This window comes from Pogona vitticeps, chromosome 3 (genome assembly GCF_051106095.1).
Source record: "Pogona vitticeps strain Pit_001003342236 chromosome 3, PviZW2.1, whole genome shotgun sequence".
Lineage (NCBI taxonomy): Eukaryota > Metazoa > Chordata > Lepidosauria > Squamata > Agamidae > Pogona > Pogona vitticeps.
This window is the reverse complement of record NC_135785.1, coordinates 243,393,650-243,412,469: the sequence shown is the minus strand read 5'-3', so window position 1 is coordinate 243,412,469 and position 18,820 is coordinate 243,393,650. Positions and strand designations below refer to the sequence as shown.

Genomic DNA, 18,820 nt, shown 5'->3' with positions numbered 1-18,820 from the left:
ATCCCATTGTGTCTCCAATACTATTTAACATACAAACAAAACCACTGGGAAAGTTCTTTGGTGTTTTGGGGTCTGGTGCCACCAGTATCTGGATGACAGCAAATTCCTTTCCCTTTTGGTTAAGTGTTTTTGTTCTAAACCCAGTGTTTGCTGTTAGTAACAGATTAGATGAAAGTGAGCAAACTGAAACTTAATCCAGGTCAGAGAGGTATTCCCAGTCATTCCCTGACTTTCAGATCCGGGAATAGGAATTTGATCTGTAACACAGGGCATTACACTCCCCTGAAAACTAAGATTCACATATTGGGCATGCATGTGGATTCACTCTTTAGCCTGGATACCCAGGGTACCTAGACTCTTGACTGGGGCTGTTTAAGGGAAAACATAAATTCTTTGTTAGGACAGCTTCACTGGGACCAGATCTTGTTCTGGGCACAATCCAGCATGCTGATTTGGACTTATAAAGCCCTAAACAACTTGGCTCAAGAGTAGGTGAAGAACCGTATGTCCCCATCTGAACTTCACTGTTTTTTAACATTTTTAAAGGGAACCACAGTTAGCCCTGATCTTCTGATGTGTATTGAATGCTTTTATGATAAAACATGTATATTGAGAATGTTTCTATCTCGATATCTCAATGTTTTAAGAGCACTATATCCTACTTTCCAGTTCATAAGAATCCCCCAATTAGCTCTCCAAACTACTCAACACTGAAAAATCAGCACTTAAAAATCTGAGAAATATATGGGGTAGGGGTGGGGAGCAACACAAGGAACAGGAAAACAATTAAAAACTGAAGAAACTCAAGAAAAGCAGTACTAAAACAAGATGACAATTAAATAAAGAGTACTAGCGCTTAAAGATTATGTCAACCTCACACCCCAAAACAAGAACTAGAGATAAACTAGAGAGAAGGCCTTGTTATTTAGGTGCCACATATCTCATCTTCAAAGGCACTGAGAAAAGGCCCTTGGAAAAATAATTTCAACAGTTAAGCAGATTCATATGAAAGCAGATGGTCCTTTAGATCAGTGGTTCTTAACCTTTTTGAAAGAAATGCCCCCTTGAACCATTGAGGAAGTTATCATCGCCTCCCCTCCCCGCAGTGATGATATCTTATTTATTTATTTATTTATTTATTTATTTATTTAAGACACTTAAATGCAATGACCCCTGAAAACAAAATTCAATTCCAAGAAAATGAAATGCCCCCAAAAGTAACATTTAATGATTTCGTTCCAAGCGAATTTTAAAATTCTGAAACTAAATTAAGATTGGAGGAAAATATATATTCATGCACATTGTAAAAAGGCTGCAGCCATCTTCACAGGTTTGGCTTGCTCCAGCGCCCCCCTAATGCCCCCTTCTGCTCCAGCGCCCCCACACCGCCCCTTTTCGTTCTACTGCCCCCCTGAAAAATGAAATTGCCCCCTGGGGGGCATTATCGCCCACGTTAAGAACCACTGCTTTAGATGATCAAGTGGCAAGAGGAAAAACCTTTCTAAAGGTATAAATAAGACCAACATCCCTTGTGGTTGTATATTTCTTCCTACCTGTATCACTGAAGTCTATAAATTCTTTTGAAAGTAGGTTAGTAAGAAGCTCCATAATGAGAAGAAGATCCTGATATTGATCCTCTTCTGCTGTAACATCTATTCGTTGTCTACCTAAATTATTCTTGGAATATACCTGAAGTAGGGTCAGACAAGCTTCATATAAATTCATGGCTTTAGACTACAAAGGAAAGGAAAAAAAAACATTTTAATAAAATTTTGTTAGCTTTAATAATGACAGTCATAAACATAAAAAGCTTACAATTTCCATTTTCCTAATGTTCGACAGGAAACATATTCATTTTCTCTTTCCAGATACTATTCTTTCTACTATCTTAAAAGAGCATGTTCATGTAAGTTAGTTAGTTGCAACACTGTAAACCTTATTTAATAAATAGTGCATATATTGTCATCAACCAAACACTTACTTTTAGATTTACCCAAAGGCTTACACACAACCTGTGGGATTCTTAATTAGCTTAATGGTACAAATCCCATCAAGGTAGCCGTGTTAGTTATTTTAAAGTAAGAGGCAACCAAGTATCTAAAAGAATCTAGAAAGTTAAAGCCAGGACCTTCCTTGGACATTACACTCATGAAACTCTCAGTTGCTGAAGTGTTTTGAATTTTTTTTTACCCTCTCACAAAGAGGCACTGAATACTGTCTTGTGCATGTGCTTCTTCTCTTTCCCCTCCCCTTCTTGAGCATATGCACTCTGTCAATTGCTTGTTGTTATCGCTGCCCAGCCAGTTTCTTTTTGCTGAGGTGGCAGAGGTACTAAGCACACTGTGTTTTTTAAGATCCTACATTAAAATCACTCACTCCTGTTGGCATTTCAGCAAAAACAGACCAACCAGACAGCAGGAACAACAAGCAGCTCCCAGAGTGTGCGTGTAAGGTGGGGAAAGGACGCAAGGAGGGGGAGTGATGGAGAGGTAAAAGTTTAACAAAAGAAGGCTAGAGTCTGCTGCTTTTTTAAGCCACCCTAAGCCAGGCTTGTCTCAACGGTCCCAGCAACAGGAAGACAATCCAAGGTAGTTAAGGCTTTCCTACTCTGGAAAGCCTGGATAAGGCTTTCCTACTCTGGATAAGGCTTTCCTACTCTGCCAATGATGCTGAACGTAATCTAAGTCTAAGAATGTTGTAAGCTACAGCCCACATAATGCGATATCAAAAGTGTCCTTAGTTGAGAGATACTATTAAAGGTGACATTTGTGTTACTCATACCATTTAGTCTATTGCAATGTGTTCTATATCGGCATGCCTTGCAAAAATATTTGGAAGCTTCAGTTGATCCACAATATAATAGCCAGACTGTTGACCACTAGGGCCAAAGGGAGCATATTAAATCAATTTCACTGGCCACTATTGGGATAAATCTATCTATATAAAAATAAAACAAATATAAGTGTACATTTCAAGCCTTCATAAACTGGACACCAAAAGTGTCTGTTGTGACGAAATTTACCTCTCCAAGATAGCATATCTGTTTATGTGCAACTTCAACAAAAACCTCTATGATGAGGTTAACAGTCTCTGGTGTATTTTTATACACTTCCATTAGTCCGATGCAATTGCTGAGGAAGTCCATCAGAAAATTAAAGAGAATTGCTACATTGTCTATCTGGGTAGCCTCAGCGATGCCACAAAGTGCCTCCAAGGTAGCAGTGATTTCCTGTTTCACCTCCTCCTCTTGGCAAATTTGTTGGAAGTTCTCTTGGTTTATCACATTCAAGAATCGCTGCTGAAGTGGATGAAGAACCTACAGAGTTAGAAGCAAACAACATCTATTACTGTTTCTTATTTTAGCAGCATGTGAAGGTATGACATGTTTTTACTCAGGTGTAAATAAAAAGTGTACCTGTCCTGGACAGCACTATCCTCCAAATATGAACCGACATGAAAGCAGTTTAAAATCAGCTGATGATGTCTGGCTTCCACTTCAATGTGGAAGCACAGTGGTCTCCAATTATAACTCCATATTGCGTTACACTGATTTACGTCTGGTCTTCCCCCCCCCCCAAAATGTGAAGACCACTCAGCCCTGCCTTTGAGGCTTAGCATTCTACATGTTTGCATGATTATCTGCTGCTGAGAACTGTAAACAGCAACTCTGACCAAGACATCAGCTTCCTTTTCATATTATGTATAGGAATACACTGTTTTACAACAGTTTTGCACTTGACACTCCCCATCCCCCATGGACTAAAAGAAACAATCACTCTAGCTTCAGCTGAAACCATTATTTCCTTTTAAAAAAATAAAACAACATTCTAACACTTCGGAAGGCATATAAAACCTTGTAAAGTAGCAAACTTCTGTAATGATGGCTAGGATGCTTATGCTAAACAGTGCTTTGCAAATTTGAGACTAGAACTAAAAATACACTTGTCATTTTATTTATTTATTTATTTGTTTGATTTATACCCTGCCCATCTGGCCTGTAAGACCACTCTAGGCGGCTTCCAATATAGTGTAAACAATAAAATAATACAGAAATACATAAATTGTACTACGACAAATACAATACAAAGATGGAATAGAAAATAAATAAAAGGAGAATAACCAGAAAAGCAGGTATTAGCTGGAGAAAAGGCCTGAATGTATAGCCATGTTTTTAATTGAGTTTTAAAAGTGCCCAGAGTGAGGGCCGCACGAATCTCAGGAGGGAGATTGTTCCAGAGGCGAGGAACAATATGTATCTTATTTCATTATTTTGTATAATACATTGAAAACCCCCAGTATGTGCCCTTTCCATTTTTGACCAGAAAGCCTAATTAAGTTCAACATAAAGGAAATTTTATACTTTATGCTTTTACGCTTCATCCCCACATGTATGACCACTGTGGATATAAACCTGTGGCCTGAGTACTGTGCTCTATATATCTGGAGAAACAGATTGTAATTAGAGATAGACACGAGCCTCGTAGTGCAGTGGTTAAGCTGTTGTACTGCAGCCAAAACTGTGCTCACGACCTGGGGTTCAATCCCAGGCAGCCCAGTTCAGTATATCAGCAGCACACTTTCCTTTGGTTTTTTCAGCAGTTTGTGCTGATCCATTTATCAGCCAAATACAGTGGTGCCTCGCTTAGCGACGTTAATCCGTTCCAGGAAAAACGTTGCTAAGCGATTTAATCGCTAAGCGATTTTAAAAAGCCCATAGAAATGCATTGAAACGTGTTTAATGTGTTCCTATGGGCTTAAAAACTGACCTTATGTGAAGATCCTCCATGGGGTGGCAATTTTCGGTGCCTCAAAAGCAAGGCAAAACAGTGGGGTGGCCATTTTGTTTTTCCGGCGGCCATTTTGGAACCGCCAATCAGCTGTGCAAAAAGGGTCGCTTTGCCATGATCGCTTCCCCACGATCATCGCAAAGTGATTTTTCCCCATAGGGGCCATCGCTAAGCGATCGCTATGACTAAACCCCATCGCTAAGCGATTTCATCGCTCAACGGAGCGATCGCTAAGTGAGGCACCACTGTAGGTGTTTGTTACTTCAAAGCCCCGCCTTCTCCAGTGGGTGTCCACTCGGAAGCAACATCCTGGCTTTCCTGCCCTGTCTCCTTCGGGCGCTGCCTCTGAGTGTTGGAAGAGGCAAGGCTTTGACATGCCAAATAGTGGTTTAGCTGATAAACAAACCAGCACAAACTGCTGAACCTTCAATTTGTGCCTATCTGTTAATTGTAATCCATAATCACTCATGTTAAGATAAATGCCACAATACTCTTTTTTCCTTCTTTCTTCCTCACAGAGAAACAGAATTAACACAGCCTTTGAAAACTGGTTCTCTTTAAAATTTGCTTTATGTTGAACATAATTAGGCTTTCTGGTCAAAAATGGAAAGGGCATATACCAGGGGTTTTCAATGCACAATACAAACAAGTCAAGTATTATAAAGCACCATACTTTAATGGTTCCAAGTGAAGACACTCTTATTTTTTCCCCTACATTGAGACTTACCTCTGTCCAATACTGCTGTTTGGCATCAGACTCCATATGAGCAAAACCTCCAAGAACTAAGGCTTTCATTAATGTTCGTTGTACTGAACTGGACAAAATGTGAAGAGGTGGGTTCCGTCTGGCAAACTGTTTTGCTAAGTTCCACCAATTCTCACAATGAATTACTAAATTTGCCCTAAGAAAAGAAAGATTAAAGATAACCATAGTGTAACCATATGTTAACAACTGCATTTAAAGTATCCTAAGATCTGCCTTCTCCTGTACTTAACTGATGTCTAGTTCTTAACTGGGCGTCACTGTCATCTGATATTAAAAAGCAAACAGCAAAGCAAAGCGTGCTGCTTATATACTGCCCCATAGTGCTTCAAGCACTCTCTGGGTGGTTTACAAGTTAGTTATGCAGGCTACACATTGCCCCAACCTCGGAAGGATAGAAGGCTGAGTCAACCTTGAGCCGGCTACCTGGGATTGAACCCCAGGTTGTGAGCACAGTTTTGGCTACAGGACAAGTTTGACCACTGCGCCATGAGGTTCCCTATTAGTTAATTAGCACCTAGACAGTGTTGATAGGTGGAAGGATGAACTTCTCACTGGCAGAAGTGAAAATGTGGAATATCATCATGTGTTTGTTTGGCATCATTCTGGCCCTCTTTCTGAGCACCAAGTAAAATCTTAACTTGTTCTCCTGTGGTTTTAATGGAATACTTTAATAGTCTCCAATTTAATTTGCATGGTTTTGAATATGTTAACACATTGTTATTTGCTCATTTTCCTGTTAATTATCATTTGGATTTGTTGCTTAATTTAGTCTCTATCTGACTTATTAGTTAAAATTTAAGAGATTTTTCAGCTTGGCAGCAAGGTGAATTTGACTGTTCAAGAACTAATATTAAAAACTTTTTTAAAAAATTAAAAAAAAACCAACAAATAAACACACCAACTAAAACTATAATATCAGACAGAGCTGGGCAATAATTACATTAAGTAAAATTCTCATTTCCAACTAAAGGTGTAGCTGCTTATATATCACCCCATAGCGCTTCATGTTTTTCTTTTCTTTTTGCCTGAACTGATGCAATGTTAATTTATTTAAAAAACTGGCTGTTTTGTAAATTTGATTCTTTAGAGTGCTTCTCACAAGCAAGTAATCCTTTTATTCCAAAATTGAGTGCCGTTGGTGATAATGCATGTTACTTACGTCTCTCATTACACCACATGCTACCACCCACAGAATATGCTTTCTATTCTACTCACAGAAAACCTGTGTAAAAATAGGATGCATGAGCAGCACCCACCCAGATAAAAAGTCTATTTTAAAGCAGATCATCTTCACTGCCAAAGAACCACATGGCAAGTCTTTCATAGTAGCAACACACTAACTAGGACCAATGCCATCAGACACATCTGTTCTTCTGCTTATAGTAGTGGAGAATATGAACAGCAGCATTTAGAGTTTAGACTTTTTCTAGAACAAGCAGAACACACATACTACAGTGGAAAGAGGGTCTAACTGGGGTGGACACCACTTGGCTGACAGGTCAGTCTTCCTTAGTTCTGCAAATACTGATCACAATTGTCACTGTGTATTTTAACAGGGTCAAACTAGATTTGGAATTAACTGCTTTCAATGTAGGCTTCCCTATCATAGCAATGGCATTTTGAGGGACAGGGCAATTTCACAGGAAGGTGAGAAGGAAGACAGCCGGCGTGGCCCAGGCTTTCCTATTTCTATAACAATAACAACATCAAAAAATCCATTTAGATTTTTACGCTTACCTCTCTCGTCTTTCTACCAGCGTTACTAGGAGCTGCACAGTATCATTTGCAAGGTCCTGCTCAGAACTCCAGACTGCAAGATTGCTGATGACTTTTTCTAAGAGGTAACCCACAATCCACTGGGCACCCTCAGTATCAGCACCAAATGCCGTACTGAATGGCATACTTATCTTTAAACCAAAACCAAAGCAAACAGACAAACAAATTAAAAAATGATCATCATGGGGTTTTTTTTTCAGTCTAGAATACTTGCAGAATACACTCCCCATGAAAATATCCAGGCAGGTTTGAAAAGAAAAATCTTTAGAAACTATACAATGTTTTGATACCAACAGTTAATTTTTTTCTCAATTGTTGCTATTGTTTCTATTCTATATCTTGACTTGGGTAACCAAGTGCTAAACATTCAGATTTCCTGTTTCATACAGGAATTAATCAATTCACTTCCAACTTACGGCAGCATTAACAGGGTATTCAAGTCATGTTAAACGTTGAAGAAATGATTTTACCATCACCCTGCCTAAAGGGGTTTTGAAATTAAACAAAAAATTGCACCCAGGTCTCCAGTCTGATATGCTATGCACTGCACCACAATGGTTCTCAACAACGTTAGGAAGCCTATAATTTTAACGGAGGCACTCTATAGTTGAAGTTGTCACATATACATGTTTCCAAGCTACAAACAAAAACCTATAGTCTCCTCAGAAGTTCCTATATATTAATTATACACACATGCGAGGCCATGCATGTGTATATAATTAACGAGGTGGAAGAGGAGACCATTTTAGGCTCTTTTCGAAGCATGCTATACAGTGGTGCCTCGCTTAACGGGCGCTCCGTTTAGCGACGAAATCGCTTAGCGACGACTTCGTCGGAGCGTTTTTGTGCTTCGTTTAGCGATGGTCCCTATGGGCGATTTTCGCTTAGTGATGGTTGGGATCATGCTTCGCATAGCGATTAAAATTTGGGTCCCCTGTTTCGCTTAATGATGGTTTAAACAGCCTCATGTTTGCTGTTTTTTACATGTTTTTCTGTTATTTATAAAGTTAAAGTTTACTGTTTAAAATGTTTGAAATCATAAAGTGCACTTAATGAACCCTTTGTTAATCAAATTTGACTTTGTTCTGACTCTTTTAATTTGTTGTTGTATTTTTTCCCCCATTGAGATGCATTGAATAGGTTTCAATGCATTTCAATTAGGGAACCGCGTTTCGCTTAGCGATGTTTCCTATGGTGATTTTCGCTTAAGGACGGCAATTCGTTCCTATTGGAATGGATTATCCAGTTTTCAATGCATTTCAATGGGAAACTGCATTTTGCTTAGCGATGAAATCGCTTAGCAGCGATTTTTTCAGAACGAATTAACATCGCTAAGCGAGGCACCACTGTATTTGAATGTTCTCCCCTTATATCTACTCTCTGCAAATAATAAGCCAGCATATCAAAGACAAAGTTTTCCCCATATTCCTGCTTTATTAATATACAGCTTGCAGACATTGCTTATAACATTTTGAAAAAACAAACAGAGAAATACTCAAAAATATAATCTCCTGTCTCCTAGATTTACAGCCTACTGTATCATTATTTTTTGATCCCTTCATCACCATTTCAGACTGTTGCATGTGTATAGCTATGCAGGTAAGCTATGCACTACGGGTAGTGATAGAAACTCATGTCTCTATGAGTCAATTTGGCATAGAGTTCAGTTTTTGACAAAGCCAGAATTATAGGCATCTAAATGGAAGAAAAAGTACTCTCACATTAAAATGTGTTTTACCTGGTCATACAGTTTTTCATCTACAAGTAGATAGGTTTTTGCCCATCGCTTAAGGAACCACACAATATCTTTCCCCATTTGTGGACTCAAAAGGTGCGTTAGATTAGCTCTTATTGCTCGAGACTCCACTTCCGAAACTCTTAGAACAGAGGACAGTAACCTGAGGAAGATTAAAGACATCATGATTTCTCCCCAGTGTTCATTCTCTCTCATACATACACATTCAGAGGGCTGAAAATTTCAAAATATGAGAGTATAACTAGAGTGTAACTGAGTGACATGATCTGTTTCATCAATATTCCAGAAGAAAAATAATATTTTGGTTTGGAAAAATAAATTCTGCAAGAATTCTCTCTGCTTTTTCAGGCACTACATCTAGCAAATATAGTCTGTTGTTTGCCTTGGGAGATTATAATGTGGGAAAGAATAATCTTCAACCTTTAATTTGGCTGCTGCAGAATAAATAATAATTTCTCCAAGACCAAGTCAATAAAAGAAGTGTGAATGTTTCTATGGACACTTTCTGTAAAATATTTGAAGCTTCTTTATGTCAGGTGTTACAGCTGCTGCTCTTACACTGACCCAAAACTAATTAGAGCTGAAAACTGATAAAGCCTTATTTCTGATAAAAAGAGCTATGAGTTTTATGCAGTAATACAGTGAGAAAGCATACAGCTCAAAAAAGATTAGACCAGTTCACACAATAATGGGGATGGGAGACGAGGCACTGGTCAGTGTCAGAACACACATTTGATATACTTAGCAGCTTCTCTTCATGATCCTAGAGAGCTTCTATGAGGTAGGAAACAGTGCTATCTCTAGGGAAATTCTTTCGGCCTTTATTTTTGCAGCCAGCCGAAAAGATATCTCTGCTCCGAGCATCGTATTTAAAAGAATACTGTTATGCAGGCACATACCTGGCATGTACTTGCAATCTTTAATGTTTTTATCATGTACTGTGTGAAGTGGTTATTTGGCATGCTTAAAACCCACTGTAAATAAATGGAGCTCAGATATTGAAGTGTTCAGATTGATCTCACTGGGATTTAAGCTTACTTTTCTTGAATCACATTCTTGCTCTGCTGCTTGCACTTTATTTCTGTATGTCTCTGAGAAGGCATCCTCATCGTTGTCCCAATACTAACGGGCATATATTTCTGACATCACTTTTAAATAGTAAAGGGATTCTATACCGACTTCCTGTACACTCAGTGAACCATGGCTGGATCTCAACATTTGCGAACAATTCAATAAAATACCTGCAACAGGTATAGCACTGCCAACCACATTTAGCCCCGAGAGAGACATTTTCTTTTAACATGTGTTAATCCTTCCAACCCCAGGACCACATGCATAGTGAGAAGAATATTTTTATTATTTCTGGCAAAAATTAACCCAGAAAGAGATCAGGCCAAAACATTTTGAATATTATTTGGACTCGGGCAGGGGACAGTGAAAATCAAGTAGAATACACTATCACTTTCTCAAGGAGAGTTTTTGGTTACAGATGGAGAACCCCCTGAAGTTTTGCCCTTAAGAATCACTGAACAGACTAAAATCTTCAAAATCTTGCAGAAGCATGGAGCTGATTCTCTGAATTGCAGCCTTAAGGACCAGTTGCTTGGAACCATAAACATATGAACGTAATTATATATTATGGAATTCCAATTCTCTTAATTTCTCATTTCATAAACTTCTCTATGCTGACACTCAGCCTTCTCAGGCTGGTTATGTACATCTACTCTGTGCTGCTATTGTAAATATATATATATATATATATATTGTAACTTGCAAAGCAGCTCTCATCTCTTCTCAAAATTCAGCAAGCTTTACTTTTATGTTTTTCCTTGACCACCAACTCTAGGTTGCTACGTTAAGTTGACATAAAGCCTATTTAATGTTATTTCACCACTTGTGACATTCACAATGCTACCATGGATTAATTATCTATGAAGTCAGCCCTATCTACATCTGATTTGTTTTCAATATTTGGTATTAAAATACTAAATAAATTACCTAATAACAGAATCGGTTCTGTTGTACCCTGGAATGGAAGAGGCCTTTTCTCCTGGAGATCCAAGCATTTGAAGCGTTGTATTGATGTCAACCTCAGCTGAGTGCTTAATGGAACACTCCATTATTTCTGGAGGTATTAGCGGAGTCTCTCCCTGAGTATCATTAGCTAAGAGGTAGCCTTAAAATTAAAAGCAAACAAACAAAAAAAGAAAGTAGTGACCTCAGGTTTCCTAGCCTAAATTAAATACTGCTTTAAGGGCCATCACAATAGATGTTGAGAGCGCTGGCATCAACATTTGACTAAAATGTATAATATGCTTAAGCTGTAATTTGCATTTATGTCACATATTTCAGTTTTCTGCTTCTGTGAACACAATCTAAAGACTACAATGACATATAACTCTTTGGGAAGCATATAATATATTAAAAATACTTACAACCTTAAAACATCACAGCAAATATAAACTATGTCCTGAGTAATACACACTATAATTCTTACTACAATGCAAATGAATGTAACTAATACTAATTTGTAAGTGTGAAATCGTTTTCATTTGCACTGAGTCTGTAGCACAGGCTAACATGAAACATTTTAGAAACTTCAATTATAATAGCAGCCAAAATAAATCTGTGATTCTTCCAGAGGGAATACATAATTGCTGGAGGCAGAACTGCACTTAAAATATATAAAAATACTTTCTGACAGTCCATTAGAGCCTCAACGAAAACAAAGCTATATATTGTGAGGAATCTGGTCAACCCTATCCCTGAATCTGCATCAGATTTACATGTCTATGGCTGCTGGATCACTTGTGGTAGATGTCAAGTTGATTTTAGGGATATGTCAGGCATGTGGGTTGACCTAAGTGACTCCAATCCTGCATGTCATCATTATATTATTTACATATGGCTTAAGTTCTTCTATCTGAAATTAACAGATAAGGAGTTGGGAGTGTCTCCCCTGGTTCAAACAGCCCTTGCTTCCCAGTGATAATGAAGTACAGGTATTAGGATTATGGGAAGGATTATGGGAACATGTCAAGAAGACACCAGATGAAATTATGAGGAACCAGTTACTGTTGGCAGGGCAGGGCCTTCTCGTACTCTGCAGAATTTCATCTTGCTGTACTTGTGTTCCCTTTCTCTTTCTGAGCTGGAATTGGGAGAGTCTACTTTAACAGCTGAGTCTTCAATACTAACACTACCACCTCAAATGTCTTGGGAATAAATGGTAAGGTTTCCTGCATCATAGTCGTGATGCTGAACAAATATCCTTCCTAAATTAATTATACAGGTACATGGGCATGCTCTCTAAACTCTTCATTCAGGAAACAGACACTACCTACTGCCTCTAACAATGAAATGTCACACCTTAAATCATACTAGGTGTAATAATAAAATACTGGAGTATATTTGCATATGTCATAATTTTCTTCATAGCCTTCTTAAATGGGTCACCTCAGATTTTTTTTTCTTTGAGATGGAGGAAGGGAGGCAGGCTCCTTAGGCTCCCTTTAGATAACTGTGTGGGAGAAATTAAGAGAGTGGGATTTAACAACTTGCTAAACAGACATTATATTCCAAGACTTGGGTAAATTTACCTTACTGTTGATAGGCAGTATTATTTGGGAAAAGGTAAGATGGCAAATAAATTGCTCCTCCATTTCCTATTGGAAAAAGATCCCAATTTGATCTTCAACAGTAAGAGCAGCTTCATCTTTGTGTAATCTTATCCTATATCAACAAGTCCTGCTCTTTACCCAAATGCATATCAGGATCACAAAGACCTTCTGACATTTTTCCATTGCCAAGAGGGATTTTCAAAAAATTGGTATTGGTCATGAACTGCCAAACTGGGAGCATTGCAAAAAGAATATATCCCTCTGTGTAATCCAAATTCTCACTTCTTTTCATAAGTAATCAAAAGCTGAGAGGTGATATGTCTTGATAAATAAATTGTACTTTCCAGTGGTGTAAGATCACCTGTTCTATGGTCAGAACTGTTCTACTCACCTGTAACTAGAATAAGCCAATGAATATCCTCATATAGGTCATCAAGCGCTTTATTGTCAATGGAGCCTGATCCTGGTGAACCAATTAATTGCTGATGCCTTTGTAATTGGCCATGAAGCCTTGTCACTCTGTCTTCTAATAAACTGAGGAGAAATATGAAGCAAATCTGTTCATAACTGTGTTTACATTTATTTATTTATTGTATTTATATCCCGCCTATCTAGTCAATTATGACCACTCTAGGCGGCGTACATCAAGCTGTTTCTGTGTTTGTGTGCAAAGGTGATATCAAAAGTTTTTTATAAATTCACAAACCATACAGACTATACCTTGTAAGGAGAGGTATACAGTGTTCAGCAGCAATTCTTCCTAACATGCCTACGCTGGCCAGCTGATCAGAAAACTGTTCTCTGTCATCCTCTTGCAGCTCACTTATTTCTTCTTCTTCTCTGGAGGCCACACCATTAGCAGTCTGGCATTTAAGAAAAGTTACAAACACTTCAGTTCATTGCATTTTCTTATTCTTTGTAAGACAATCATATAGAGCCCACTTGTGGTTTAAAATAATCAGAGGAGGCTTTTTCTCAATCCAACCACCTTCACAAGTGCATTTGGTAAGGACAAGAGAGAAGGCCTTCTCTGTGCCACTGCTTCCTGGCTATGGCCATCCCCCAGGAGGCCAGGCTGGTATTATCTTTGCTCCCCTTCTGCAAGCAGGCAAAGGTCTGTCTTTTCAGGCAGGCTTCTTCTCAGTGAGAGGGGCTGTTTTTATTTCTGGTCCCCCCTTTTCAGTTTTTATATTGTCTTAATATTGTACGCCACCCTGGGTCCTCTTGGGGAGAAAGATTTAAATATTTTAAATAAATAAAAAATAGGTAAATACAAATCATAAGATTTCTATTAGTAACCTCTAAAGGGAAAAGTGGGGTGCAGAATGATTTACTTGTATATAATAATGACTAAACAACAACAACCTGATATCAAAACAAAGACACAAACCCATGTACAGCCATGAGAGATCAAATCAAAGGTTTATCTTGTCTAAGATTCCGTTACTACAAGGGCCAACTAGATGCCTAGAAGTTTACCAACAAAACATGAATGCAGCAGCGTTCTCCCACTCTTATTCCAAAGCAACTGGAATTGAGAAGCATGCTATTTCAGATACCAGAATGAACAGTCATCCTGACTAGTGGTCCTTGGCAAGCTCTTCTTCCATGACATCATTTACTTCCCCTTTAAAACTTTCCATGTTGAACTGGTAAATGAAGTCCTTCCCATCCTGATTTCAGCTGTGGGTCTCGAATATGCTTGTCTTGGATGTATGAAACTAGGCTGTAATTCTATCTACAATATAGGTTTTCTGGGCTGACTTGGCTGTCTGTCTTGTTTTTACTAAAAGTGCTACACACATATTCACTGCGGCAACCATTAAAATGCATGTCTGTGATGGAGAAGCTCAAAAGGAGCCAGACATACACTCAGGCCTGCTAGGTGCTCAAAAACGTCTCTCAGGTTATAGTCCTAGTGGTGATGGCACAGAAAAAAAAACCAAAACAAAAACCAAGGAATTAATTAACACATTTGGCTTATAAATTAATCTTACACAGCTTGGCTATTAAGAGAGGCAAAAACAGTGCTAAAACCTTTCTGTAATCTGTGACACCACCACCAGAATTCTTGTCCAGGTATTGTAGAACATCAAATTCTAAGGGAGAGTAGGCAGATAATAAGTCGAAGGAGGGGATGCAGCATAGACAGGACTGTGGAGATAAACTGTGAATGACATCCTGTGACAAGGATTTGCAAAGAGCAGGCAAGCTATAATTCCTAATTGTCAGGAATCTGCCTTCAAGTACACTACTTTCTCAAGCTGGAGAAAAAAAGTTAGAAATTTTTATTTAAAGTTAAGATACTTGGGAGATAGAGCTTTATTCTGCAAATTAAGAAAGGCTCTGTAGTTGAAAATTATTATTAGACCACTAAGGATCAGTTCATATAATAATTTAAACTATGAACTGGAGAATCACAAATGAGCCATAAATTCATTCTCAGCTCTCAAGCTTGGCTTCCTTCCCCATTTCTTGTGCAGTGTTAATCATACTTTAGTGTAAAGTCCAAAAAGGCAAGCTACGGTTAGCACTCATCTTCAAGTTAGAATCAGAAACCTTCTTCAGGACATGGATTTTGATATTGCTTTCTAGGAAACCCTGATTCACTGCTGGCATTTCCAACATCACAGGAAACAGAAAGAGAAGCTGTGTTAGGAGGGAAAGGTATTAAGTCTCTGGCTCGCTCACCATCTTGGCTTATAGTTAGTGTGGGCAACCAATCAGACATCTGGTGATCACTCTATGCTTAACTTTAGACCTTGGATGGCCATATCCACTTTCCACAGTCCTACCCTCAAAGTACTTTTCTAAAAGTTTTAAAATTTTTAAGATAGAGCAAGTTATAGTCACATTGACATGAAATGATGGAGTGGTCAGTTGAGCTACGTACTTCTGCTTCTTAATGATTATGTGACTTGACATCTACATGAAACTGCTGGTAGAGATTATCTGGAGTGTTGGAGTTCGGTGTCACCAATGACACCCAAATCTACATATCCTTGCCACCTAAATCCGAGGAAGCTGTTGTGCTCCTGGTCAGTCAAACGTCAGATCAAGGTATAGAGAGGGGATGCAGCATACTGTACTGGATGGGGTTGCACTCTACCTGAAAAAACAGGTGCACAGCTTGTGGGGGTGCTCCTGGATTCATCCCTGAGCCTGGAAGCCCAGCTCTTGGCAGTGGCCAGGAATGTATTTGTACAGTTAAAACTAGTGCACCATCAATGTCCATTTCTTGAGAGATCTGATCTGGCCACTGTGACACACATGCTCATTACTTCCCAGACTGCTGTAACACATTCTTTGTAGGGCTGCCAATGGAAAGTATCAGGAAACTTCAGCGGGTCCAAAATGCAGCAGCCAGATTGATAACAGGGATCACATAAACCTCCTCTTACAGCAGTTCCACTGGCTGTCTGTCAGTTTCCGGGCACAATTCAAAGTGCTGATTTTAACCTATGAAGCCCTAAATGGCCTGGGTCTGAGCTATCTCAAAGACTGTATCTCCCATTATGAGCTGACTCAAGTGTTAAGATCATCAGGAGGGGCCTTTCTCTCAGTCCTTCACAGGTGCATCTGATGGGGACACAGGAAAGGGCCTTCTCTGTTGCTGCTCCCAGACTGGAATTTCCTGCCACAGGAGTCCAGATTGGCCCCATCTTTGATCTCTTTCCACAAGCAGGCAAAGACCTTTCTCTTTAGGCAAGCCATTCCTTAGTAACTAAACTACCTGCATGCAATTTTAAGATAAATTGTTATGTATCATTGTTTTGACTGGGTTTTTAGTACTACTTATGTTTTCCATTTTTGTATTTCCAATTTTTAAAAGTGGCATCTGTTTTCCAATGCTTTTTCATATTTGTATACTTATTGTTTTTAGATTTAATATTGACTTTTAATAATGTAAGCTGCTTCTTTATAGGTGCTGATAAGTACTGATCCTTTCCCAGAAAAAATGAGCTAGGAAGCTATACATTGCAGGGTGTATTGGCCAATTTGTCTGTATTCAATGGTGCAAAAATCAACTACCTATGATTTTAACTTATCTTTCATGTTCAGGTCCAAAGTGAACATGGCAGCACCTCCAGAAAAGTTCAATGTGGAAGAGCATAGGACCATAATAAATTTCCTGTTTCTCCAAGGGAAAGGTGTAAAGCAGATCCGTGGTGAAATGTCACAAACTATGGGTGATAGTGGCCCTTCATACGCAACAGTTAAACACTGGGTTGTCAATTTTAAAACTGGCCATTTCGGTGTTGCAAGTTAGAAACCCAGTGGAAGGCCTGTTTCTGTCTCTGTGCCTGCAAATGTGAAAGCCATGACATGATCATGGAGGAATGCCTAATATCAGCCAAAAGTATTGCTATATATCTGACAATATCACGTGAGAGTTGGTGCCATTATCCACAACAACTTGGAAATGAGAAAGCTGGCAGCAAAGCGGATCCCCAAACTTTTGACAACCGAACCAAAGAGGAAACATGTGGAGTCATCGGTGGCTGTTTTGGAACATTTTGCAAGAAATGAGTCAGATTTCCTGGGCAAACTGGTAACTGGTGATGAGACATGGATCTACTGTTATGATCCTGAGACAAAGGAACAGTCTAAGGAATGGAGGCACCGTGGTTCCCCCAGGCCAAAGAAGTTCCGAGTGCAAAGGTCGGTGCAGAAGGAAATGGCAACAATTTTCCGGATAAGAAGGGAGTTCTGCTGGTGGACTACCTCCAACAGGGTTCAGCCATCAATACAAAATATTACTGTGTTTTATTGACAAAGTTGAGGCAAAACATCAAGGAAAAACCTCGAGGAAAGCTCTCCAAAGGTGTCATCCTGTTGCATGACAATGCCTCGTCACACACTGTAGGAGAAACAATGGCAAAACCGACGTCCTTAGGTTTTCAAGTGATGCCCCATCTACCCTATTCACTTGACCTGGCTCCTTCTGACTATTATCTGTTCCCCAAACTAAAAAAACACCTAAAGGGACAACAATTTGTGAGTGTTCTGGAAACAACTAATACTGCAAATGAGTGGTTACACCAGCAGTCAGAAGAATTTTATTTGCAGGGACTTAAGAAGAATTTTATTTGCAGGGACTTAAGAAGCTAGGGGAAGTGGTGGCGCTGCGGGCTAAACCGCAGAAGCCTGTGCTGCAGGGTCAGAAGACCAAGCAGTCGTAAGTTCGAATCCACGCGACGGAGTGAGCTCCCGTCGCTTGTCCCAGCTCCCGCCAACCTAGCGGTTCGAAAGCATGCAAATGCAAGTAGATAAATAGGGACCACCTCGGTGGGAAGGTAACAGCGTTCCGTGTCTAAGTCGCACTGGCCATGTGACCACGGAAGATTGTCTTCGGACAAAACGCTGGCTCTATGGCTTGGAAACGGGGATGAGCACCGCCCCCTAGAGTCGAACATGACTGGACAAAAATTGTCAAGGGGAACCTTTACCTTTACCTAAGAAGCTGCAGGACAGATGTCACAAGTGCATTGACTTCCTGGGGGAATATGTAGAATAGTGTGGCAGTTACAGCTTCCTAGCTCAATTCTTTCTGGGAAAGGCTCAATACTTATCAGCATCCCTTCGTACTCATTGTTTTCAGCTTTAAATATTGTCTTTCAATGCTGTAAGCCACCTTGGGTCCTTTTAAAGGAGAAAGGCAGGATAAATATATTTTAAACAAACAAACAAACATTTATTTGTCCTTCAGCTAAAAAGAAAAAATGGAAAATGGAAAAAAAAGCAAAGCATGCTGTTTACAGACTGCCTCATAGCACTTAAAGCACCCTCTGGACACTTTCCATGTATGCAGGGCACACATTTATAAATGCATTTACTACATTTATAAACCATCATAACCATCATAACAGCTTCCAAGATGAATGAGAACTAAAACAGCATTCATGCCCTCTTGTGAACACTTTTTCAAAATTGGGAGTGTGGGGTCCAGGCAAATACAGGAAAAATTGTCCTCTGCAACACCTATAAGCCACAGTTGGCGCATGCAGCAGCTGCAGGCAATATTTGTGTACTTGGAGAGATCACATATTGTCCACAGGTTGTATTTAGCTCTAGCTTAGAAGATTATCTGAACTAAGCCATGCAGCATAAACAA

At 39.3% G+C, this 18,820-nt stretch overlaps 1 protein-coding gene across 1 annotated transcript in view; it reads right to left on the bottom strand.

Moving 5' to 3' along the window:
- The window catches only part of XPO4 (exportin 4), an 87,531-nt gene that overhangs the window by 10,283 nt on the left and 58,428 nt on the right, over positions 1–18,820 (bottom strand). The window contains exons 11-18 of the mRNA XM_020802024.3: positions 13,426–13,568; positions 13,097–13,239; positions 11,084–11,261; positions 9,068–9,227; positions 7,291–7,460; positions 5,515–5,689; positions 3,023–3,316; positions 1,554–1,734 (exon numbers count right to left, since the gene is read on the bottom strand). Of these exons, the coding sequence (XP_020657683.1) occupies positions 1,554–1,734; positions 3,023–3,316; positions 5,515–5,689; positions 7,291–7,460; positions 9,068–9,227; positions 11,084–11,261; positions 13,097–13,239; positions 13,426–13,568 (1,444 nt within the window). The remainder of the gene's footprint in view (positions 1–1,553; positions 1,735–3,022; positions 3,317–5,514; positions 5,690–7,290; positions 7,461–9,067; positions 9,228–11,083; positions 11,262–13,096; positions 13,240–13,425; positions 13,569–18,820) is intronic.